Raw genomic sequence first — 26,049 nt, forward strand, 5'->3', positions numbered from 1 at the left:
TTTGAAAAATATATATTAAAAAAGCTGCTGAGCTGTATATAACCCCGCTCACATCACTGATTAGCAGCTTTCTGTGTACACTGTGCATAGGCAGAAAGCTGCCGATTAGTGGTAGGGTTATACAGAGCTCATGAATATGGAGGACTACGTGGTAGAGGTTTACTAGTCCTGATAAAACTGTGATTTTATCAAAACTACAGCAAGCAGCCCAGTAAGTGACACATTTCTGGAATCAGGGTCTCTGCCCCTACAAAACCTGGTGACAGATTCCCTCTATAAGGCTATAGAAAAAAACAGGGCTTGCATCCATTTTCTGCAGTTCCAAAATAAATCGAAATAATAGCTGGAGACTTGTAAAATTTCTAGAGCTGCATTCATAATTCTGCTGTTTTCAGAGGTGAAATCTCCAATCATTTACTGTTCATGTAAATCCGATGTCTGGACAAAGTTTGCTCTGGAAATTTGAGCTCAGTTACACCAATCTAACATAGGCGAAAGTAACTCACCCTCTGTATAAGGAGTTCAAAGTAACTGTTTTTAGTGTGCTCGCCCACAAGCGTGTTGACAGTTTCCAATAAAAAACAGTAGAATTATGAATGCAACTATGGTGTATATCACAGGCTGTAACTCCTGATCATAACATGTAATGCCTGTACATTGTATACTGTCCCAATATGTAATATACATCACCTCCGGAATAGCAAGATGCAGTTAAAATAAAAACTTTAATCTACACAACTGAAAGAAATACAAATGGATTCATTTCTCAATCGTCGTCCTCTTCTTCTTCCTCCTCTTCCTCCTCCTCTGCCTCCTCGGCAGCAGCGGCCGCCTCTTCCTGTGCAGCCTTAAGGGCCTGTTCCTCCTCGACTGTGGGGTCCACTCCCTCGCTAATTTCTGGCCCGCTTGGATACTCTAGTTGGGGTGGAGGAGGTGCGGGAGGGCTGTATCCTTCAGGACTGTACTTTATGCCCCATCCAAAGTAGATATTTTCAAATTTCCTGGGAATGAACAAAAATCAGGGTGAAACGTGAAAGTGAAAACTGCAACAAACCAATAATAACTTCTTACACTACTTCTGTTCATTACTTCTTATTAGTTTAAAAACTAAACTCCCATAGTTTTCTTAAAATTAAAAAAATAAATAAAAAAATAGTAAATATATATATATATATATATATATATATCTACTATATAATCGGCTTATCCCGTCAGTCCTGATTGGTTGCGGGCGGCGGTCGCCACCAATTAGCGCCTCTCTCAACATGTGCCTCCTCCAAATGGACCCCTAGTAGCTTCACTGCCCTCTGTGGATCGTATGTGGAAACTGGAGAGCTGTGGTAAGCATACAGTGGTGACATCTATGCTCCCTGTATTTACTTAGCGCACCGCACGTGGCAAACAGTAGTGGTAAATAGGAGTGTAACATGGTGGATGATTCATATATGTATCCATCATACACCAGTGAGGGTAGTCAGCCTATATAGTGATTTACTTCAATGCTGCACTTGTAATCTACACATCAGATACGATGTAATAAATATATAGGATCTGTGTTTGCTTTGGATAACTTTCATAATGGGTCCTTTATTGGGGTTACATGTGTAGAGGGTTGTTGATTTTATTGCCCTTTTGTGTTGCTGCACTGATCTCTGTGTATGTCTGATCTTTTTATCATAATAAATATTGACTACTTTTTGCTATAGAATTGTGGATTCCGTTTTCGCTTCTTTTCTCTGGTAGTTGTTCAATTAGCAACAAGCGCAGTCCGGCCGCGAATTGGCGCCGGATTTGAAACACTGCTTCACTGATTACTTGCGCCCGGTCGGCCGCATACATATTCTAGAATACCCGATGCGTTAGAATCGGGCCACCATCTAGTATATATATATATATATATATATATATATACACATACATATATATATATATATATACACATACATATAATTTTTTTTTATTTTATGTTTTTTTTTAATTGTAGGAAGACTATGGGACAGTTTTTATATATATATATATATATATATATATATATATATATATATATATATATATATATATATATGGATATAGATATATATATATAAATTATAGATATGTGTGTGTGTATATATATATTTTTTTAATTAAAAAAAAACTATGGGACAGTTTTTAAACTAATTATATATATTGTGGTAAAGCGAGTATCTCGGCTCTCACAGACGCAGACATTGGAAACACATCTCGGGTTAACTTCCTGCAGGATTATTATACGGCATAAACCATGTCAGGGTTCACAAAATAAACAAGTCCTCTCCGGGATAACAGGCAAACAGAAGAAGATAAAGTATATCACAGTTCATAGGTGAGCGGGTTTCGCCCGCCCTCGATAATACAAACCGTATAGCAAAGTCCTACTGTGGAGCTCTCTGGCAGCCACTCACTGTGTGGAGACTTCCTCCTCCAGACCAGAACAGAAAAAAAAACAGTGAATGAGCATTTAACCTTGCTCAGCCACACCCTGAGGTGGAGATAGGGTGAATGAATGACTTCCCGCCCGTCTCTATGTCATTTACACAAAACCACTCCCTTTGAACATGGTAGTTTAACCCCCAACACATAACATGCTGGAGGAAATTTTAGGTTTAGTTCACTAAGGCAAGTAGCCGCAGTGAAACATATCTCCCCTCACATATAACATCAGTGACAGTCACATATTCCCCCCCCTCTGCCCAAAGCCAGAGGTTTGGGCACCTTCAGACACCAGACAGGGAATTCTAGAGAGGGCATCAGCGTTACCGTGTAACTTCCCAGGCCTATGCTCCACGTGAAAACAAGAATCCTGGAGCCTTAAGAACCATCTAGTCACCCGAGCATTCTTACCCTTCTTTTTCCTCAACCATCTAAAAGGGGCATGGTCCGATACTAGTTTAAACTTCCGGCCTAGTAGGTAATATCTCAGTGAATCTACAGTCCATTTTATGGCTAAGCACTCTTTTTCTACTGTACTATCGCTTAGTTTTTCTCGCCAGAAGAGAGCTTCTGGCTCAGATAGAGAATGGGATGTTCCTCTCCATTTATCTCTTGGGAGAGCACAGCCCCTAGGCCAACTTCTGAAGCGTCTGTCTGGATCACGAATTCTTTATTAAAGTCTGATGCGACCAGGACCGGCTGCTTACACAGTGCCAGCTTCAGCTGTTGGAATGCCGTCTCCGTGTCATCCGTCCATTTCACCATCATTGATCTGGTGCCTTTGAGGATATCCATAAGGAGCGGCCATCATGGCAAAATTTGGGATAAACCGCCGGTAATACCCCACAATTCCAAGAAGCGCTCTCATCTGATTCTTGGAGCGCGGTTCCAGCCAGTTCTGTATTGCCTCGACTTTATTGACTTGTTGCTTAATTTCACCTCTCCCAACAACATAGCTCAAGTACTTGGCCTCCTCCTTCCCGATGGCACATTTTTTTTGATTTATAGTAAATCCCGCCTTCCTCAGAGCGTCCAGAATTACCTGTACTTTCAGCAGATGACTAGCCAGTCTGGGCTAAAGACTACAATGTAGTCATGGTAGGCTGCGGAATACTTTTTATGTGGGGCTAGGGTCCGATCCATGGCCCTCTGGAAGGTGGCTGGGGCCCCCTGCAGTCCAAAAGACATTCGGGTGTATTGGAAACACCCATCAGGTGTTGAGAATGCCGTTGTCACGGGTGTGTCAGAAGTGACAGACAGTCGCCCTGCAGTTGACGCAGATCTCTTTGTTTGGCATTACGGACACCTTCTTAGAAACTGTCTCGCTAGGACCCAGCAGCTACCTTCCTCTTGCTAATTAACACCCTGGCCTGGGTGTATAAATACATGCTGTTTGCTAGAGGGAGGTGCCAGCGATATTCACGTGACCCCTTGTGAAGGCTTGAGCAAGAGCAGTACTTCTTCCTCTCTGGAGCTAAGAGGACGTGTGCTCATCTCTCTGAAGTCGACTAAAGCTAAGCTATTTTCCCTTGTCTGTTCCCCCTTGTTGTCTATAGTTGTCAGTGGGGATCGACTAGTGCTCATCCCCTCTCTTCCCTAGCCAGGGCCAAACGCCAGGGAAAGACAGGGCGAGGTTCCTGTGCAGCGATTGGTGACGTTAGGGACGTTAGGAGAGACAGGGTGATATAAGGTGAGCCTAGGCGGTCTCCACTACCCCCTTTCCCTAGAGTCTGGGCCACCTTTTCCCCCTTCCCTTCGTGGTTCACTTGGTCTTTCCTACACCTTGCGTGACAGCCATCTACTCCTTGGCCCTTTGGCACATGGGGATTTGCCAGTAGCCCTTCGTCAGGTCAAGGGTGGTAATATACCTCGCAGGTCCAAACCTCTTGAGTTCATCGACATGGAACATCGGGTATGCGTCACACTTGGATACCTCATTCAGCCGGCGGTAGTCATTGCAAAACCTCCATTTCCCATTGGGCTTTGGCAAGAGAACGATGGGACTCTACCATCCACTCTTTGACTCCTCTATCAAGCCAAGGTCTAACATCTTCTTCACCTCGGTTGAAATCACCTCCCGGCGTGCTTCAGGGATCCTATAGGCTTAAGGTTCACTCTTATATGTGGCTCCGTCAACATATCGTGCTCTACCACCTGCGCATGCCCCGGCAACTCTGAGAACAGGTCACTATTTCGCTGCAGCAGTTCTCAACACTGTTGCTTCTGGGCTGGCGATAGAGTCACCGCTATTGTGACCGGCTCCCGGGCAAGGAGCTTCCACGGGTTCCCAATCTCGCCACGGCTTGAGTAAGTTTACATGATAAATCTGGTGCGGCTTTCTTCAGCCTGGCTGGTGGACTTTATAATTAACTTTGCTGATTTTCTCCACCACCTCGTACGGGCCTTGCCACTTGGCCTGGAACTTGCTCTTGACGGTGGGGATTAGCACCAGAACACGGTTCCCAGGCTGTAACTGCCTCAGCCTTGCTGATGGGTTATAGACCTTTGCCTGGGCCTCCTGTGCCTGAATTAGATGCGCCTTCACAATAGGCATCACCTTCGCCATTCTCTCCTGCAACTGGGCAACATGTTCTATGATGCTCCGGTGGGGCGTAACCTCGGCTTCCCAGGTTTCCTTGGCAATATCCAGGAGCACTCGCCGATGTCGTCCATACAGTAGCTCCAACGGGGAGAATCCAGTAGAGGCTTGCGGAACCTCCCTTACTGAGAAGAGCAGGAATGGTAGCAGGTAGTCCCAGTCACAACCATCCTTCTCTACGACCTTTTTGAGCATCGCTTTTAAGCTTTTATTAAAGCGCTCCACTAGGCCATCTGTCTGCGAATGGTAAACGGAGGTTTGCAGCTGGGCAATCTGGTGGACCTTACACATCTCCTTCATTACCTTGCTCATGAATGGGGTTCCTTGGTCAGTAAGTATCTCCTTCGACAGTCCGGTCCTGTCAAATATATGGACAAGGTCCCGAGCTATGCTCTTACTCAATGAGTTCCTTAGTGGTACCGCTTCTGGGACCGGGTTGCATAGTCCATGACCACCATAATATATTGGTGGCCCTGTGCCGATTTAACTAAGGGGTCCACTAGGTCCATGGCAATCCTTTCAAAGGGGACTTCGATCACAGGTAGTGGGATTTGAGGACTACGGTAGTGGGAAGAGAGAGCTGTTATCTGGCAGGTTGTCTCCGGACACTTCTAATTCAGGGAGGTCGGCCTCCTCGGTCGCCCTCTGGTCCTCGTCGCCCGCAAGGACACACAGTGGGAACTTATCCACTTGAGACTTCGACGGGGGTTCTTCCCTAGCGACCTGGCTTTTGTCCACGCGACTCAGTACAGTTCGCTTTTCCTACAAGTCCCAAAACAAAGAGAAATTGCGCCCCAATATGACAGGATGTATCAGGTCCTTGACCACCCCTACCTCGTGGGAGTGGGCACCACAATCTGTTCCCACTGTCACTCTGGCCACAGGGTAGTCCTTGGCGTCCCCATGTATGCACCGCACACCTATGGTTTTGGCAGGGGCCAACTTGTGGGGAAGGGTAGCTCTGATTAGGGTCCAAGCACCTTTACCCCATTAATGTACAGGCCGGATAAGCATAATAGGAACCTAGCCTAGGCTGCAGTCCATTGGCTCAGGGGACATATGACACCGGGTGGCAATGTGTCCAGAATTGTGACACCGCCAACAGACCACATCCTTAAAAACAGTCCTTGCGCACCTTCAGTGGAAGAGGGACGCCCCCCAGTTGTAGCTCTAAACCCCCTCCGTGGTGAACTCGCCCCCTTATGGGTATCCCAGTACGGAGACGTGACTATGTCTGGTTTCCCAAGGGATTTCTCAACCACCTGATACCTCTTCACTAGGCCGACAAGGTCGTCCGCGTTCTGGATGACCTCGGACCTCTATACCGACCTGGGAATGGAGTGTATGAATCTATCAATCACCACCCGCTCGACCATCTGGGCAGGAGTGGAAGACTCTGGCTGCAACCACTTCTGAACGAGATGCAGTAAGTCAAACATCTGCGAGTGAGGGGATTTGTTGCCGGCATAGGCCCAGTGGTGAACTCGTTGGGCCAAATTTACTCCCAGGCGTGCCCAGATATCTGTCTTTAGTTTGGCATATTCCTTGGCATCCTGCAGTACCAAGTCATAATATGCCTTTTGGGGTTTGCCCGATAAATATGGTGCCAGAACTTCAGCTTCCTGTTCGGGTGGAAGTCTCTCCTGATCAGCCACCCTTTCAAAGACTGTCAGAAAGGCTTCTACATCATCCCCAGGGGACATCTTCTTCATGGCCCGTCTTACCGCCTGGGGGCGGGCGGTCGGTCTGCCTTGGATGGCATCCGCCAGAATCTGTATCTGCTGCTGCTGCTCTTTCTGCTGCAACTGGATCTGTTGTAGCAACAGCTTGGTTGTTTCCTGCTGAGCTTGCTGCTGCTGCAGCTCCCGATGCTGCTGTAATTGCTGCAGGTGCTGCTGGTGTTGCTGCTGTTGGCTCTGGACTAAATGCTTGATAAGCTCCTCCATGCTGCCTGACATCTCTGGCTGGCTGACAGCCTTCACCCAGGATATCCACCGTACTCTATGGCAGGTACACGTGTTCCTGGAATCTTGCCAACACTCTCACACCAACTGTGGTAAAGCGACTATCTCGGCTCTCACAGAGGCAGACACAGGAGGCACGTCTCGGGTTAACTTCCTGCGGGTTTATTGTACGGCATAAACCACGTCAGGGTTCCACAAAATAAACAAGTCCTCTCCTGGATAACAGGCAAACAGAAGAAGATAAAGTATATCACATTTCATAGGTGAGCGGGTTTCGCCTGCTCTCGGTAATACAAACCGTATAGCAAAGTCCTACTGTGGAGCTCTCTGGCATCCACTCACTGTCTGGAGACTTCCTCCTCCAAACCAGAACAGAGAAAAAAAAACAGTGACTGAGCATTTAAACTTGCTCAGCCACACACTGAGGTGGAGATAGGGTGAATGACTTCCCTCTCGTCTCTATGTCATTCACACAAAACCACTCCCTTTGAACATGGTGGTTTAACCCCCAAAGACATAACATGCTGGAGGAAATTGTAGGTTTAGTTCACTAAAGCAAGTAGCCGCAGTGAAACATATCTCCCCTCACATATAATACCAGTGAATCTGTCACAATATATTTATATATATATATTTTATACTCATTGAACATTGAAGGGACCCCTGTGGCACCTTCATACTCCACCTGACTTCCTCTTCTTGCATGGGGTCTTCAGTTACAAATGCAACTGATCAGCAGCTACCTGACTGTCAGCAGTGGTCATGTACTATTTGAGGTGGAGCAAACAGACTCCTAGCTTTTTCTTCTGGCTCATACGGAATATAAGAGGCTGAAGGGGTCGCCTGATGATCCTTGTCAGAAAAGAAAGCCATGGGTATAACAGCAGCAGTACAGCGGAGCAATGGAGGTTGGTAAGAATGCATTCACTTGCAGAAAGAGAAATGTTGAGGATCTCACAGCTTTCTACGTTGCTGCTGCTCTTAATTGAAATGTCCTCTTCCTCATTTGACGCTTTTTCTATTCTCCAAAAACAAAATATAACTGCAGGACTTTCAGAGATCAGATACGTACTTGGGGCTGGAGATGGTGTAGGCTCCGGGCCACAGGTTAGAGCGCAGAACGGCGAGCGCGTACTGAGGGATGTGCGTGGAGGAGACGTAAGCCGTCCATGGAGGTGTATTGTTGATCTCTGGGGAAAAAGAAAACAATGCATGTAACAGATTCTTTTATATCTGGAGTATAACACTGTAATAAGCAGGATACACAGAGCAGTGAGGCCAGGGTTAGATGGCAACAAGTGTCCCACCGCAGTGTCCCACCGCAACTGAAGGCTGGGGTAACGGTGCGGCCTGTGATGTGCCATGATGTGATCATTGCAAAAAAAACAAGCACCTGTAGGTTTTAATGACTACTTGCGACTCATAAGATCAGTCTGTAGTTTGGCTATTTCTTTTTACAGCTAAATGTGCACGAAATTAGTCATGTGACAGCAATTGTGGTTCGTTGAAAAATCTGCCTTTAACACTACCAAAGTCACCGTGTGATCCAAACCTAAAGCTAAGGCCTCATTCACACGTCAGTTTTTCACGTAAGGGTGATGAGTTTTTCACTTGTACCTAATGGGGCCTTTCATATGTCCGTGATTTTTCACAGAACGATCGATCATTGCGAAATCGTGGAGACATATCTCATCTTGATACGATTGTTGGATCAAAATCAAAAATGCGAGTCTATGGGTCCATGAAAAACATCGGACCTCATTTTCATGGACTGACAGAATGGAGAAGGTGGAGAGACTTTTTTTTGTTCTCTCTATGTCTGAGAAAAAATGATGGCACTCTAATCAGAATAATCCGACCAATGTGGAGAAATCGGTGGTGTGAACCTATCCTAAGGGCACAGATGGCCGTATAAATCGGACCGAGATTGGACCGCAGTGCACAGACTGGCCGGCGGCTCTCCTCACCCGAGGATAGAAATATATAAAGCTGTAACACTCGGGTCTGGAGAGCCGCCGGCCAGTCCGTGCACTGCGGTCCAATCTCGTCTGACTGCACCCTATTTGTGAGCCATTAAATTTATTAGCTCTGGAACTTAGATGTCATCTATTAGACAGAAGGAAATGACTTTGAAGGTGGCAGTGGGTCTCCTAACATATTATGCCTCTTGCCACTTATTTTCTCCTGTGCTGCAATGAAGGCTTCTCGTAGCCCAGACATAGAAGAAGTGTGAATGTGTAACTTTGCTGGGCCATGAATTTAGGTAATTTTTGCACCCACTCCTAATACCACAGTTACAGTGAAGGAAATAAGTATTTGATCCCTTGCTGTTTTTGTAAGTTTCCCCACTGACAAAGACATGAACAGTCTACAATTTTAAGGGTAGGGTAATTTTAACATTGAGAGAGACTATCCAAAAAAAAAAATCAAGAAAATCACATTGTAGAAATAAGATACATTTTTTTGAATTTATTATTTCCTTCACTGTATATACAGATGTTGGGGTTTAGGTATAACGACACATTGGGTAGGATTGTATTTAATGTTGTATGAAGTGCTGGTACCTGCATCTTCTGAGAGTGGGGTGAGCAGAGGAGGCCCAACTTCAGGTTCTGGTTCCTCTTCATCCTCCTTCTCCTCCTCCTCTCCTTCTTCTTCTTCCAACCCCTCCTCGGATTTGACAGCCGTATTCAGCCAAACACATCGTCCCTAAAAGAGAGGAAATAAATGTAAAGATGACAGAGAGGCAGAACTTACAGCTATGCTGTATCATGGATGACAGTCTTCTCACTTGTGGTAGGATATGCTGGACATGATGAACCCAACTAGACAAGCTCTCCACCAGGTCTGGCACTGGAATGCCCTCAAATTCTGGGTTCTCCTCATAGGTGTCCCTAGTTGCCCCTTCCTCCTCTTCTTCACCTTCCTCTTCTCCAAACTGATAGTAGCCTAAGGGACTGACATGGGTTCCTGCAGAGATCCGGGCAATCTGTGCGCGTAGAAGGTTAGCTTCGCTCCCCGGAAATGGTGGGTAAGTGATGACTGGGGCATCGAGATTTCCAGTGAAGAGACGCCGGATCTGTTTCCAAAGATTGATGAATGTGAGACACAGATGAGGACACGAGTGAAAACCGCGAGATGTGAATATGATCAGATACCTTTCGTGCGATTGTGATCTGTGCCGGCGTCACAGGTGGAAGTCTGATCCATTCTGCCCCAGCTTCAGAACATACAAAGTACACGTACTTATTGGCTCCTGTGCCATTGTCCTCACGTGGCACCACAGGGGGAGGACGGTACGTAGATTTAGGGGGCAAGTCTTCTGCCTCTTCTTTCTCCTCCTCATCTTCCTCATCCTCGGCTGTTGCCTTCTCTTCTTCTTCTGCATCCTCTTCTGCCTCTTCATCTTCACCTTCACGAAACTGCACCTCTGCCACTAAGTAACTACCCCCGGTGCCCAGGATCTTGCCCCAGAAGCGGCAATACTGGAGTGGACGGGTGTCAGTGAGTCGTTTCATGGCAAGGGCTATCCGGACTGTCTCATCTCGCCCTAAGATCACCCCTCCTTGTTGGAGAAGATGAGCGAGGTCGTACAGGTTAGGCAGGGGCGACTCTGTCTGTGAATGAAAAAGAAGAGGTACGTTTTAGAAATCTGGGGTGACATTCCCTGGAGCATACAGCATGTAAGAAGCAGACAGCGTACAGTAAAGTAGTCGTAGTCTTTTGTGTCTAAGTGATCTGCCAAAAGATGCTGCAAATATCCATTAACCCCTTCAGGACGGACTGGTTTTCTGTTTTTGCACTTATTTTACTTTCTCCTTTTCTTCCAAGAGCCATACATTTTTATTTCTCAGTCGACATGGCTGACTGAGGGCTTGTTTTTTACCATATAATGTACTAAAAGTGCGGAGAAATGGTGAAAAAAAACTACACACAATACCGCCATTGCTGTTTTGGTTTTATTTTCACAGTATTCATTATGCGTTAAAAAATTACCTGGTAACATAATTCTCGGTGATACCAAATTTGTATAGGTTTTTGTTTTATTGAACCCCTTCACGACTGATGACATATATTTACGTCATCGGCCAAGTCCTTGCCGTGTGATCCTGCATCTTTCTCCGCACTTGATGGCTGATTTAATCAGCCATCATGTGCCTCTAACAGCCGCAGCTGTTAACCATTTAAATGCCGCTGTCAATCACTGACAGCAGCATTTAACACGCGTAGACAGGAAGCGCGTCACTGATCCCACCCATCGCGGGGTGCCGATGGGTTGTCATGATATCTGGGGGTCTGCAGATGACCCCATGTCTGTCATTACGATCCTCATGCGAATGCCGGCTCGTGCCCAGCGTACATAGGAGATCGTGATTTCTGCTATACATAGCAGTGCTGATGCCCTGTTCTGTATAGCACAAGCGATTGGACGATGGCAGCTTGAAGTTTCCTAAGGGAACTTTTAAAGTCAGTAAAAAAAAGTTTTAAAAAACATTTTTTGGACAAATTTCTGAATTTTTTTACCACTTAAAAAAAAAAAAATATACATGTTTAGTATCTTCATACTTGTACTGACCTAATCATATCATTAGGTCAGTTTTACCATATATTGAACATGGTAAATAATAAAAAAAAAAACAACACATTGTGGAATTGCACTTTTTTTTTTGCAATTTCCCAGCACTTGGAATTTTTTTTTCTCATTTTCCAGTACACTATGTGGAAGAATGAATGGTGTCATTCAAAAGTACAACTAGTCCCACAAAAAAACAAGCCCTCACCCCCTACAGCTGTATGACTGGAAAAATACAAATGTTATGGCTCTTGGAAGAAGGGGGAGGAAAAGACGAAAATGAAAAACGGAAAATTGCCCGGGGTTGAAGGGGTTAAGTGATGTAAAAGTTCTGAAATTTGTAAAAATAATTTGGTATGTGTCGCCATTTTCCGAGACCCGGAATGTTTTGATTTTCTATTGATGGAGCTGTGTGAGGACTTGTTCTTTGGTGTGGTGAGCCGTAATGTTTACTGATACCATGTTGGGGCACATATGACATTTTGATCGCTTTTGATGACATCTACATGGGGAGGTGCGGTGACTAAACAATAAAGGCAGTTCTGAAGTTTCGATGTTACTGTTTTGCTTTACACCGTTTATCGTACGGGTTAAATAATTTCGATAAATAGGACTTTAGCGGATGCGGTGAAACCAAATATATTTTTTTTTTTATTTCTTTATTTTTAATTTGTGAAAAGAGGGGTGATTCAAATAGAAAAAAAAAACAGCAACTTTCTTTTACTTTATTTTTTAGTCGCCCTAGGGGGCTTTAACCTATAATCGCTTGCTCTATGTGGCTTGTTCTGCAGTCCAATATTGCAGTATTGCAGCCTATGGCTGGGCTTAACAGGAGTACGGAGATGGCAGCCATGGAGGCTTTCAGTAGGCCCCAATATGCCTTGGCAACTCATCGGCACCCTGCAATTGTGTCAAAAAGGTAGTGAAGGGCACTAAAAAGAGCGTGCCCCTAGGATCAAGCGGCATAAATGAAGATTTTGGCTGCAGTAAAAAATAACCCTGCAAAAACGCCACATGAGAACACAGCCGTAGAGAAGGTCAACCGTATAACAGAACAGGCATCTGCCATGTGTAAGGGCGCAGTCAGACAGCCATGCTCCTCTCGTGAGGATCGAATTGCAATCCTCGGACTGGCCGGCAGCTATCTAGACCTGAGTGTGACTGCATGTATTTCTATGCAGCTGTAATACTCAGGTCAGGAGAGCTGACGGCCAGTCCGAGCATTGCGATGCGATCCTCACCCGAGTAATAGGGCCGTCTGACTGTGCCCTAAAGAGGGCTCAGGTTCTAAGAGTGCTTGACTCACAGGGATCCCGACATAGGACATACCAGTATGTCATATGTCAGGAAGGAGTTAAAGGAGATGTCTTGTCTGGACAACCACTGAGAACTTGCTGGTGCTGATGAAACCATGGCAAGTGCAGCTGAAACCCCAGCAATCAGCAGTAATAGCTGGGCAAAGTGGAGAGTGATTTAATATTTCGCCCTAAAGCGTCCTCTACAGGAGAAATGTGATATTACTGGACACCCACCTAGATAAATGGACATAGTTGGTGAGTTGCACTGGGTCTTCCAGAGCAGAAGACAAATTTGTTGTTTGGGAGAGAAATACACACGTGGTCAAAATTGTTGCTACCCCTCGTTTAATGAAAGAAAAACCCACAATGGTCACAGAAATAACTTGAATCTGACAAAAGTAATAATAAATTAAAAATCTATGAAAATGAAAGTCAGTCATTGCTTTTCAACCCTGCTTCCACAGAATTGTTTAAAAAATTAAACTCATGAAATAGACCTGGACAGAAATGTTGGTATCCTTAACTTAATATTTTGTTGAACAACCTTTTGCGGCAATCACTGCAATCAAACGATTCCTGTAACTGTCAATGAGACTTCTGCTCCTCTCCACAGGTATTTTGGCCACTCCTCATGAGCAAACTGCTCCAGTTGTCTCGTGTGTGAAGGTTGCCTTTTCCAGACGCCATGTTTCAGCTCTTTCCAAAGATGCTCCATAGGATTTAGGTCAGGGCTCATAGAAGGCCACTTCAGAATAGTCCAATGTTTTCCTCTTGGCCATTCTTGGGTGTTTTTTGCTATGTGTTTTGGGTCATTATCCTGTTGCAAGACCCGTGACATGCGACTGAGACCAAGCTTTCTGACACTGGGCAGCACATTTCTCTCTAGAATCCCTTGATAGTCTTGAGATGTCATTGTACCCTGCACAGATTCAAGACACCCTGTGCCAGATACAGCAAAGTAGCCCCAGAACATAACAGAACCTCCACCATGTTTCACAGTAGGGACAGCGTTCTTTTCTTGATATGCTTCATTTTTCCGTCTGTGAACATAGAGCTGATGTGCCTTGCCAAAAACTTCCATTTGTCTCATCTGTCCATAGGACATTCTCCCAGAAGCTTTGTGGCTTGTCAACATGTAGTTTCGCAAATTCCAGTCTGGCTTTTTATGATTTTTTTTCAACAATGGTGTTCTCCTTGGTCGTCTCCCATGAAGTCCACTTTGGATCAAACAACGACGGATGGTGCAATCTGACACTGATGTTCCTTGAGCTTGAAGTTCACCTTTAATCTTTAGAAGTTATCCTGGGCTCTTTTGTTACCATTCGTATTATCCGTCTCTTTGATTTGTCATCAATTTTCCTCCTGCGGCCACGTCCAGGGAGGTTGGCTACAGTCCCATGGATCTTAAATTTCTGAATAATATGTGCAACTGTAGTCACAGGAACATCAAGCTGCTTGGAGATGGTCTTATAACCTTTACCTTTAACATGCTTGTCTAGAATTTTCTTTCTAATCTCCTGAGACAACTCCTTCCTTTGCTTCCTCTGGTCCATGTTGAGTGTGGTACACACCATGTCACCAAACAGCACAGTGAGTATCTGCAGCCCTATATACCGGCCCACTGACTGATTACAAGATTGTAGACACCTGTGATGCTAATTAGTGGACACAACTTGATTTAACATATCCCCTTTGCCACATTATTTTCAGGGGTACCATCATTTCTGTCCAGGCCTATTTCATGAGTTTAATTTTTTTAAAAATTCTGTGGAATCAGGGTTGAAAAGCAATGACTGACTTTCATTTGTTCATTTTCATAGATTTTTAATTTATTATTACTTTTGTCAGATTCCAGTTATTTCTGTGACCATTGTGGGTTTTTCTTTCATTAAACGAGGGGTACCAACAATTTTGACCACGTGTGTACAAAGTGACCCAAACAACAAACCAGCTCTGTCCCATGTCCCGTTCATGCTGGTGTTCCTTGCTCACCATTTCTCCATCTCCTTCGGTCTCATCAGCTTCTCCTCCGCCACGAGAGAACAGAGCACGGAGAGATTCTGCCTTATTAAAAGTGGGGGGTTCTTCAGTCAGGGGGCGCAGCGAGTCCAGTCTTCCGTTCAGTCTTGACCAATGCAGCTCTGCACTGATCTGCTCCAGGGTCTCCAGGGCATTAGGGGGGCGCTCCGACAGGATCCGGGACAGAAGGGCCGAGAAGTGTTCATATCTGTGGGAAAAAACACAGGTGGTCACATGTTGCTATGGTAAGATATATATATATCTATCTATATACATAGATAGATATATACGGTAACTCTAATGCTCTTTAGCTCCTAACAGACTAAGTGAATTTTAGTTTTTCTGCTTTCGTTTCTTTTTCCCTGCTTTCATCCAAAACATTGTAATTGAAAAAAATTCAGAAATTTGTACAACAAAAAAAAATTTTTAATTTGTGCCTCCATTTTAGAGTTTACTGTGTGTGTTTAATAATTTGATATCAAATATGTCTATTTTTTATTGGGAAATTGGGTGATTTGAATCTTTTGTGTTTTTTTTTATTTTTTATAAAGCTCCTCTAAGGGTCCATTCACACCGCATGATGTGCAGCATTAAAGGCTGTGCCCACTAGTCGGGCTCTGGCCAGGAGTATGTATAACTCATACATACCCTCCGGTCCCGGCTCAGAAACCGGCGAATTCCCGTAGTCCACAGTGCGTGCGCTGCAAGGATTCATAAGTCTCCAGTCACACGGAGTGTGATGGAACAGATGGATAAGACGGAGATCAGACGCCTCTGAATCATAGTTGAGTACAGACCACAATGGTGGGCCCGGCAGCGGGTCTCCTGGCCCAGACTACAATGTCATAGTCCATAGTGTATTAGATATAGGATATCTGTGGTCTGACCAGACATCATGGTCTGTACTTGGACCATGTGATACCATTGTGTGGCCGTAACCTTGGGCCAAATTCAGACATCCGTGAAACTTGTTCCCAGTACAAACTATGATATACGGAGCGGTCGGGGGTCTCCTCCTAGTCAGGAGTAGCCGCGGGTCTCCTCATAGTCCACAGCGGCCGGGGAGGGGGTCTCCTCACAGTCAGGAGCGGTCTGGGGTCTCCTCATAGTCAGGAGCGGCCTGGGGTCTCCTTACAGTCAGGAGTGGCCTGGGGTCTCCTCAAAGTCCGGAGCAGCCAGGGATCTCCTCCTAGTCTAGAGTGGCCGGGGATCTCCTCCTAGTCTGGAGTGGCAGGGGGTCTCCTCCTAGTCCGGAGCGGCCGAGATCACCTCCTAGTCTGGAGTGGCCAGATGTCTCCTCATAGTCAGGAGCGGCCAGGGGTCTCCCCATAGTCAGGAGCGGACAGGGGTCTCCTCCTAATCCGGAGCGGCCAGGGGTCTCCTCCTAATCCGGAGCGGCCGGGGATCTCCTCATAGTCAGGAGCGGCCTGGGGTCTCTTCAAAGTCCGGAGCAGCCAGGGATCTCCTCCTAGTCTGGAGTAGCCGGGGATCTCCTCCTAGTCTGGAGTAGCCGGGGGTCTCCTCCTAGTCTGGAGTGGCCGGGGATCTCCTCCTAGTCTGGAGTGGCCGGGGGTCTCCTCCTAGTCTGGAGTGGCCGGGGGTCTCCTCCTAGTCTGGAGTGGCCGGGGGTCTCCTCCTAGTCTGGAGTGGCCGGGGGTCTCCTCCTAGTCTGGAGTGGCCGGGGGTCTCCTCCTAGTCTGGAGTGGCCGGGGATCAGCTCCTAGTCTGGAGTGGCCAGATGTCTCCTCACAGTCAGGAGCGGCCAGGGGTCTCCTCCTAGTCCGGAGCGGCCGGGGGTCTCCTCACAGTCAGGAGCGGCCTGGGGTCTCCTCACAGTCAGGAGCGGCCTGGGGTCTCCTCACAGTCAGGAGCGGCCTGTGGTCTCCTCCTAGTTCAGAGCAGCCGAGGGTCTCCTCCTAGTCTGGAGTGTCTGGGGGCATCCTCGTAGTCCGAAGTGGCCGGGGGTCTCCTCGTAGTCTGGAGTGGCCAGGGGGTCTCCTCGTAGTGCGGAGTGGCTAGGGGGTCTCCTCATAGTCCGGAGTAGCTAGGGGGTCTCCTCATAGACATACTCTTATATGAGGCTGATGGATTCTGGAAGGAGACCCGCACATCATGGTCCATACTTAAACCGCGTTTCACGGATGTTTTAATTCGGCCCAAGGTTATGGTGACACGAGGGTATTGTTTGCTTCATGTACGGACTGCCGATACCCTGCCCCGATCTAACAGCTTTATATATGCCCATGAGACCTTCAGTGTAGGTGCGGATGCCCCTGGCCGGTCCGTACATGGACACATATATATACTGCATTCACATAAGCGACAGCGGCTTCTCTTCTGCAATGGAGAAGCATCAAAACTGCAGCAAAGTAAAAGGGCAGCACTTATCTGTAGCATCCAATCAGATCTCAGCGTACATTTTCCTGGAACCAATTGGAAAAAGAAAGAAGCAATCTGATTGGTCTCTATGGACAGCGCCTCTTCTTTCACTTCATCTCATCTCCCCCTTGTGCTGTGATCCAGTACGTGTGGAACCATAAATCCCAGCATGCCCACCCGCCTTGTCTTTTTAGCTCTGCACCCAGTAACACTTGCACCTCCGCACTTACAGGCTGACTCCGGACGGACCCGCTTGCAGTAAATAGGCTTTGGCATTTTTAATCTGCAGCTCCCGCGGGTCAGGTGCGAGCTCCGCCGGGGTCTCCGACATCTTCACCGATCCTTAGAAAAGAGAGAGCCCCCCGGTAACGGACGGTATCAGAACAGCCGCCTCTGTACGCGTCTTCCCTCCTTCTGCGTCTCTGGTTGCTGCGGCAACCGCTGATCCCAAGTACCGTTGCTAGACGCTCAGTCAACACTTCCGGGTCACGTGATCACACTACGGGCGCATTGCATGCTGGAAGTTGTAGTTTACTATGTCCTAAATGTATTCCAGACCACTGTGGTGATAATAATTTATGACATCATCACGTGCTCGGTGTCTATAACGGATCATTACATTATTATACACAGGGATCTGTCAATTTGTTGACTCCAAGTTGTTACATTATCAGTTTCCTATTGCATTTATACCCACATTTGCCTTTACTGAAGAAAAAAGTCATAGTGCCTCCATAATGGCCACCAAAGAATATCTGCACACACAGTGGCCATAGTGCCCTCACTATTACCTTATACTTGATTAGGAAGTGTCACCTATCTGCAGGTATCTCCCATATTTCACCCACGGGCCTGAGATCGCGGTGCACAACCCCAAATCTCAGATAAGTCGCTGGACCAAAGACATCTGTGCAACTTGCTGTTGTGTGACTATTTTAAAATGGTGATATTGTTGTAAAAAATGACCAAATTGCACACAAATCGTAGTCCCATGTGACTTGCATCAAAGCCTATGGCAAATGAGTCGCTTGCAACCAACGACAGAAAATCCAACTTATTTCTAAACATTTGCTATTCTTTGTTGCAATCGTTGGTCGCAATACGACACTATAGGCGTTCATTAGGTGTGATGTCACAGTGCCACATGCAGCCGTGTAGCTCTACCGTAATGGTGGCCCAGTGCCCGTCCGGGCTCTTTATGTGACGATGCGCACTGCAGCCATGCACATGTTCCCTGGTGTCTATCTATATCTACAGTTGGAACCAGAAGTTTTCTTTCCCCTGATGATGCTACACAAAGAAGCAGTGTGTTTCAGGTGTGCATTAAAATACATCTACAGGTGTGTCTCTAATTAACTCAGATGTTGCCAAAAAAACTATCAGAAGCTTCCAAACACATGACACCATCATATGGGCGGACCAGAATTGTTTAAAGGCACAGTAATCTTGGTGTATGTAAACTTTTGACTTTGCAGTAAGTAATAAAAATGCCTTAAAACATTCTCTCTCTCATTATTCTGGCATTTGGCAAATATTAAATATTATGGTAATCCTAATTGACCTAAAACGGGAAAGGTTTATTCTGATTTCATGTCAGATATTGAGAAAAACATGCATATGTGTCTTTTTATATAGTGTATGGAAACTTCTGGTTTCAACTGTATATGTGGTGTCCCAATGCTTAGCAACCAGCTATGGCTGATATAATTGTGACTGGTTATATGAACAGCCACATGACTGAGACACGGCCAAGCCGAGTGGCGACCTTTTTCGGTGTATGATGCCGCTGCAGCAGTGTTTGATATAAGTATAAATAAAGGCACGGCCTTTATATTATTAACAGCTGAATTTATGGACAATCTCTGACCAGGATAATGCCACCCCCAGATGAAGTTTCAAGCGAAACTTCAACTGATCTATTTTACACGTCCATTATCATAACTGTTCACTATCATATTGCATACCTCCCAACTTTGTAAGAAAAGAAAGAGGGACACATCATGCGGTGTGCGGCGTGGCAAATGTTGGCCACGCCCCTGGCCACACCCCAATCCACGTCCATTTACCATTTCTTTCTCCCAGGGCCGGCTCCAGGTTTTCGTGGGTCAGAAGCAAAAGAGTCTCAGTGGGCCCCTTTAACACATACCACGATTCATAATGCACGGATACCGCAGAGAAATATATATATAGTACAATGCAAAGATTTCACTTCTTACATTACATGAGCGATATCTATTGTAAATTCTACAATAGCTCAGAAACCGGTGAATCTTTGCAGCGCACAGTGCGTGACCTGGGGGGATTCAACAGTTTGCATTTCAGACCGAACAGTATAGTCCTCCATACAGTATAATGGGCACTACATAATCCTCCATACAGAATAATGGGCCCCACATAGTGCTCCATACAGAATAATGGGCCCTACATAGTCCTCCATACAGTATAATGGGCACCACATAGTCCTCCATACAGAATAATGGGCCCTACATAGTCCTCCATACAGTATAATAGGCACCACATAGTCCTCCATACAGTAAAATGGGCACCACATAGTCCTCCATACAGAATAATGGGCCCTACATAGTCCTCCATACAGTATAATGGGCCCCACATAGTCCTCCATACAGAATAATGGGCCCTACATAGTCCTCCATATAGTATAATAGGCACCACATAGTCCTCCATACAGTATAATGGGCCCCTCATAGTCCTCCATAGAGTATTATGGGCACTACATAGTCTTCCATACAGTATAATGAGCCCCATATATTGCTCCATACAGAATAATGGACCCCATATATTGCTCCATATGGAATAATGGACCCCATATAATGCACCGTACAGAATAATGGACCCCATATAATACTGCATACAGAATAATGGGCCTCATATAGTGCTGCATACAGAATAATGAACCCATATAATGCGCCATACAGAATAATGGGTCCCATATAATGCTCCATACAGAATAATGGGTCCCATATAATGCTCCATACAGAATAATGGGCCCCATATAATGCTCCATACAGAATGGGCCCCATCTATTGTGCCATACAGAATAATGGGCCCCATATAATGCTTCATACAGAATAATTGACCCCATATAATGCTCCATACTGAATAATGGGCCCCATATATTGATCCATACAGAATAATGGGTCCCATATAATGATCCAAACAGAATAATGAGCCCCATATATTGCTCCATTCAGTACGGGCCCCATATATTGCTCCATACAGTATGGGCCCCATATATTGCTCCATTCAGTAAGGGTGCCATATATTGCTCCATACAGTATGGGCCCATATATTGCTCCATTCAGTACGGGCCCCATATATTGCTCCATTCAGTACGGGGCCTATATATTGCTCCACATACAGTATGGGCCCCATATATAGCCACATACAGTATGGGCCCCATATATAGCCACATACAGTATAGTCTCTCTCTCTCTCTATATATATATATATTGTGGTAAGACGACTCACTCGGCCGCTTTCGGAAGTAAACTCAGGGAACGAGCTTTCTCTGCAGGCTTTATTGTATGGCATAAAGCCCTGCAGCTCCAGCAAAATAAACACGTCCTTACTGGCAAAACAACAAAACTAAAGATAAACGATAGCACAGCCCGTAGAAGTGTGGGGTTTGCCCACACAGGTTGTAGTCCCAGCCTTCAGCTCCTTCCTGAGCTGTGGTTTTTCCAGTCTGGAGACCTTGCCTCTCCAAACAAAACAGACAAAAAACAGTGACTGAGTATTTAAACTTGCTCAGCCAGACCCTGAGGGTAGGTAGTGTGAATGGCTTCCCACCCTCTTTGCCATTCACAAAAAAACACACCCTTTAAGTGAGTTAACCCCCAGCATATAACATGCTGGCGGAGAGTTTGTAGGTTTCAGTTCACACAGGCTAACAGCTGGAGTGACACATACCTCCCCTCGTATATAACAGCAGTGACTCTGTCACAGTATAGAAAAAAAAAATCTAATTCTCACCTCTCCTCATTGGCGGCAGGTCAGGACTCCTCAGCGTCTTCCTGCACTCTGCAGAGGGCGCAGTGTAGTGAAGTCAGTGCTCCCTCTGCCCTGACAGGTCACAGAGTCAGGAGATGTGGAAGACTCCAGAGCTGCGGAGGAACGGGGATAGGTAATTTACTATGGCAAGTTGCGGGCCCTAAGGAAGAGTGGGGGCCCGACTCGAGAGCTTTAACACCGGGCTCTACTGACTCACGGGCCCATAGCAAGCCGGGGTCCGCGATGGCGAGTGGGCCCTTTGCCTCCTCATGGCCCCGGCACTTGCCGGGAGAACAGTTGTGCCTTGATGGGACGTGGGACTGAGCCCTCAAATCGGGACAGTTCCGCCGAATATGGGACGGTTGAGAGCTATGATATTGATTACGTATTTCATGGATTTCTAATTCAACATTGAGGACACCATTAATCATGGCCGAATTCCCAACTCCATTTGTTGCTTTCTGCTACAGCCAAGCATTTCACATTTTGACTCATCAGTCCAGAGCACCTGCGGACATATTATTGCATCCCTGTCCCAGTGAGTAACTTGGCATTTTTTCCCATGTAGAAGGTATGTTTTTTAGCCATAATTCTTCCATGAAGACCACTTCTAGACAGACTTCTCTGAACAGTAGATGGGTGTAGCTGGGTCCTACTGGTTGCTGCCATTTATGAGTTGATGGCACAGCTGGACATCTTCCGATTTCGAAGGAAAGTAAGCATGATGTGTCTTTCATCTGCTGACTTGTTTCCTTGGCTGACCATTTTGTCCCCAATGCTGAGAAATAAAGGCATATGCTTATCCATCATGTAATACCATCAGGGAGGCGTCTTGTTGGCTCCAAATTTTTCCTGCAGCAGAATAACGACCCCAAACATACAGACAACGTCATTAAGAACGATCTTCAGTAAAGAAGAACATGGAGTCCTGGAAGTGATGATACGGCCTCCACAGAGCCCTGATCTCACATCATCCAGTCTGTCTGAGATTACATGGAGAGAAGGATTTGCACGAGCGACATTCGCAGAAGATCTGTGATTAGTTCTCCAAGATGTTTGGAACAACATCCTGCTGTGTCGCTTCAAAAACTGTGTACAAGTACAAGTGCACCTAGAAGAATTAATGCTGTTTTCAATGCAAAGGGCGGTCACCAAATATTGATGTGATTTAGATTTTTCTTTTGTTCATTCATTTTTGATTTTGTTAATTGATAAAAATAAACCATTAACACTTCTATTTTCTAAAACATTCTTACTTTGCAGCATTTTTTTACACACCTGCATAAAACATTTGTCCAGTGCTGTATTTCTAAAAATGCCAATCTCAACGTCTACTTAAAATATATATGCGTTGGCAGCTTTTCCTGGCATGTACATTAAAGGACTTTCCCAAAATAGCAATTTATCCCCCTTCCAGATCACTGGGAATTTGACTGCTTGAACCCCCACTGATTCAGAAAATGGGACACCAGAACTTCAAGAATTAGGCTCCCCAGCCCGGTCTTGAGTGGAGCTGAGGTTTGCATGCTTGACGGTCGCACTATTTATAGTCTGTGAGACGGCTGGAAATAGTTGAGTACAGCGCTCCGCTATTTCCAGCGGTCCCATAGACAATAAATGTAGCGGAGGCCGAACATGTGCACCCCTACTCTATTTAAGATGAGGCTGCAGAGTCCAAATCATGGGTTTCCAGAAACCCGTTCTTGGGATAAATAGGGGTCCCAGCGGTTGGACACCCAGTGATCTGGAAGTTGTTCCCTATCCTGTGGATACTTGGATTACTTGGGATTTTGGGAAAACCCGGAACTTTTCTTGAAGTGCCTATCTGTGGCCCTTTATAGGTGTAGTGGGCCAGGCCAACCACCCCATAAAAGTCCAGAATCAACCCTGGATAATTCATAGGTTGTAAAAACAAATCATTAAATAGCAAGAAAAATGGGTGGGAAGGTTGGGTGTGTGCTGGTAGTTTAGAAGATTAATAATGAATTCTTTGATGTCACTCTGAAACCTTTGATGACTGAGGTCTTAATCCTGCTCTCTAATAACGCTGTATTTAATGCCGCGTTCTTACAAAGACATTTCCAGTCATTAATGCCGAGCGTTCAGAATGAGGTTGTTCAGAAGGAGACACAGTACCAATGTTGACTCTGAAGATGCTTCTTATTCCAGGTTCCTCGAAGATCACATCATGCTTACTTCATCCATTTTTGTTTTTAAAAAGATTTTCCAAAAAATGTAAGTACAGACTCCATTCAGAAATTTATTAACTTCTTAGGAACAGTACCTTTTTTCCCCCTTTAATTTTTTCATCTTCTCCTTCCAAGAGGCATAACTTTTTTTTTTCACTTTTCCCATCAACATAACTATACGATTGCTAGTGTTTTTGCAGGACAACATATTTTTGTACATCATATAATAATCATGTATTGAAAAATGGGAAAAAAAGTATTTGTGATGAGGATTAGAAAGAAAAACAGGAATTCCTTCATAGTCTACTAGATTTCATTTCATTTTATGACATGAACTAAGTGATTAAAATTGCATGTTAACATTATTGTGGGGGTCAGTACTATTACACCGAAACCAATTTTTTTTTAATTAATAAAAAAAAAATTGTTTTACAACTGCTTATTTTGGCACCCATAGTTTTTTTTTAATTCTTTTTGTCATTGGGTTAATTTTTCTGCAAGGCAAGCTGGAGTTTTTATTGTTACTAGTTTATATTACTTAAGGCTTTTTGACTACTTTTTATTCTACGTTTTTAGGGATGCAAGATCATAAAAAATAGCAATTCTGACATTTTTAACTTTTTTTACCATAATATCTTGCCACACAAGTCGGCTGAGTTTTATCTTATCTGTACGGCCAGCTTGAGAAGCAAATATTTTCGTGTGACTGTTACCCAAAATTGTCTCTTTTTTGGGGAAGAGAAAGAAGGACTTTCATTGCTCTAGGTATTTTTATTTGCCCTGGTCGTTGCACATTTTGATTCTGTTACCTCTTTATATTTGTTAAGAGACATACAAATGCTTAAAAATGTTACGTTTGCACCTTTCTTCAGTAAGTGTTCTTTTACGTATGTGAATGAGTTTGTGTTCATTTTTTACAGGTTAAATACAATTTTGAACCTATACAACCATCGCAGTTTTATAATCATTATCCCTGTTTTTATCATATTGATCTTATTTTCTTGGAACTGGAGAAGAATGAAACAATCAATTGACTTAGATTGTAAGGAAAACGAGATCCTTCATAAAATCACAAATCAGTCTTTGGAGACTTCCATAAATCCTTCACAAAAGATAGAAAATGAGCTTCTTGTTCTCATCTGGGTGTTTCCTTTTGCAGAACCCTTTTCATTAGACACTTGTCAGAGCGTCTACGGTATCTCTGGATGCAAACTAACGTCCAACAGGAGCTTGTATAGCATTGCCGATGCTGTTGTTATCCACCATGTGGACATTATGTACGATAGGGCATCTTTACCGCAGGAACCTCGACCTCACCATCAACGTTGGGTATGGTTCAACATGGAACCACCAGTGGTTATTAAAAATCTTCATTTTTTGGATAATCTATTTAATATGACTATGACATTCCGCCAAGATTCTGATGTCTACAGACCTTATGGTCGAGTTGAAGCTTTGAAGAAACCTTGGAGCTTCTCAATACCTGCCAAGACTAAATTTGTTGCTTGGGTGGTTAGCCAATGGTACCCAGGTGCTGCACGTAATATATATTACAAAAAACTTAAGAAATACCTTCCGATTGATGTCTATGGTAAGAAACATTTGAAACTTTCTTGGGATGACTTTTATACAACTATTTCCAAGTACAAATTTTACTTAGCATTCGAAAACACAGTCTATAAGGACTATATTACTGAAAAACTGTGGTCAAACGCCTTCGATTCATGGGCTGTACCTGTTGTGTTGGGGCCATCTCGGGAAAACTATGAGCGTTTCCTTCCCGGAGATGCCTTCATTCATGTAGATGATTTCTCAAGCCCAAAGGAGCTAGCTTCCTATCTTTTCAAGCTAGATAAGGATGAAGATAGATATAAAAAGTATTTTAACTGGAGATCTCATTATAGTGTGAGAAGAGAAACTGGATGGGACAACCACTACTGTAAGGCCTGCCGGGGACTACAACAGGCTCCCGATTATCAAGTCATCCCGAGCATAGAAAGGTGGTTTTTGGAAGAATTTTGAGTATGAAATCTAAACATTTGTGTCACCATTTCTCTGAATTAAATTAGTTAAAAAGGATACAAATTGACAATGAATTTGATGGTACAAGTACTATAAAACAATTTGGAAAAGGTAGTGAAAACTCATGGAGACTGTCCTAAGTCCAAACTGTGATCTGTGCTCAGGGAGGCCTTATGTGGCACAAAATTAACTCAGTGGGTGTCTACTGATTTTAGTTCATTGCCACAGATGGTAAGGGATTTTTCGGTACCAGACAATCTGTTCACCTATTACCTGTATAACCAGTTTCTTATGTTGATACCAACCAACAAGTGCCATTCTTAGATCCAAATGACATCAAAATGGTTTCTACATCAAAATGGTTTCTTTTGGTCACACCCCCAATTACTTTTGGCCTTTGGTATTGTTCTGTAAATAAAATTGATGAGAGGATTGGGTATAGCCTTCTGTATTATACTTAAAGGGAATCTGTCAGCAGGTTTTTTCTACGTCACCTGAGAGAGGCCTGATGAAGGCAATGAAAAGGTGAATCAAACGATGTATC

General features: G+C 44.7%; 2 protein-coding genes across 2 annotated transcripts; one reads left to right on the forward strand and one right to left on the reverse strand.

The window, feature by feature from the left end:
* Positions 1-706: 706 nt before the first annotated feature.
* On the reverse strand, positions 707-17,752 carry LOC141154891 (radial spoke head protein 6 homolog A-like). Its single transcript, XM_073641424.1, has 7 exons — positions 17,514-17,752; positions 14,878-15,112; positions 10,173-10,631; positions 9,806-10,093; positions 9,579-9,723; positions 8,087-8,204; positions 707-1,001 (listed from the first exon to the last, which is right to left on the reverse strand). The coding sequence occupies exons 1-7, from the start codon at positions 17,612-17,614 to the stop codon at positions 767-769; spliced, it is 1,581 nt and encodes a 526-aa protein (XP_073497525.1). The 5' UTR covers positions 17,615-17,752; the 3' UTR covers positions 707-766.
* A 5,649-nt stretch (positions 17,753-23,401) lies between these two features.
* LOC141155523 (3-galactosyl-N-acetylglucosaminide 4-alpha-L-fucosyltransferase FUT3-like) lies at positions 23,402-25,505 on the forward strand. The gene is made up of 2 exons (XM_073642391.1): positions 23,402-23,529; positions 24,404-25,505. The coding sequence occupies exons 1-2, from the start codon at positions 23,402-23,404 to the stop codon at positions 25,503-25,505; spliced, it is 1,230 nt and encodes a 409-aa protein (XP_073498492.1).
* Positions 25,506-26,049: the final 544 nt, after the last annotated feature.

This window comes from Phyllobates terribilis, unplaced genomic scaffold (genome assembly GCF_046119375.1).
Source record: "Phyllobates terribilis strain yellow unplaced genomic scaffold, ASM4611937v1 Scaffold_7__3_contigs__length_470593459, whole genome shotgun sequence".
In the NCBI taxonomy this organism is placed as follows: domain Eukaryota; kingdom Metazoa; phylum Chordata; class Amphibia; order Anura; family Dendrobatidae; genus Phyllobates; species Phyllobates terribilis.

Excerpts from the sequence above, each read along its gene's own strand:
- LOC141155523 (XM_073642391.1), top strand. The coding sequence starts at position 23,402 with ATGAGGTTGTTCAGAAGGAGACACAGTACCAATGTTGACTCTGAAGAT. Across the intron at positions 23,530-24,403 it reads AAAAAGATTTTCCAAAAAAT|GTTAAATACAATTTTGAACC; the intron begins GTAAGTACAGAC and ends CATTTTTTACAG.
- LOC141154891 (XM_073641424.1), bottom strand. The coding sequence starts at position 17,614 with ATGTCGGAGACCCCGGCGGAGCTCGCACCTGACCCGCGGGAGCTGCAG. Across the intron at positions 10,094-10,172 it reads AGATCACAATCGCACGAAAG|ATCCGGCGTCTCTTCACTGG; the intron begins GTATCTGATCAT and ends CTTTGGAAACAG. Across the intron at positions 1,002-8,086 it reads TACACCATCTCCAGCCCCAA|GAAATTTGAAAATATCTACT; the intron begins GTACGTATCTGA and ends GTTCATTCCCAG.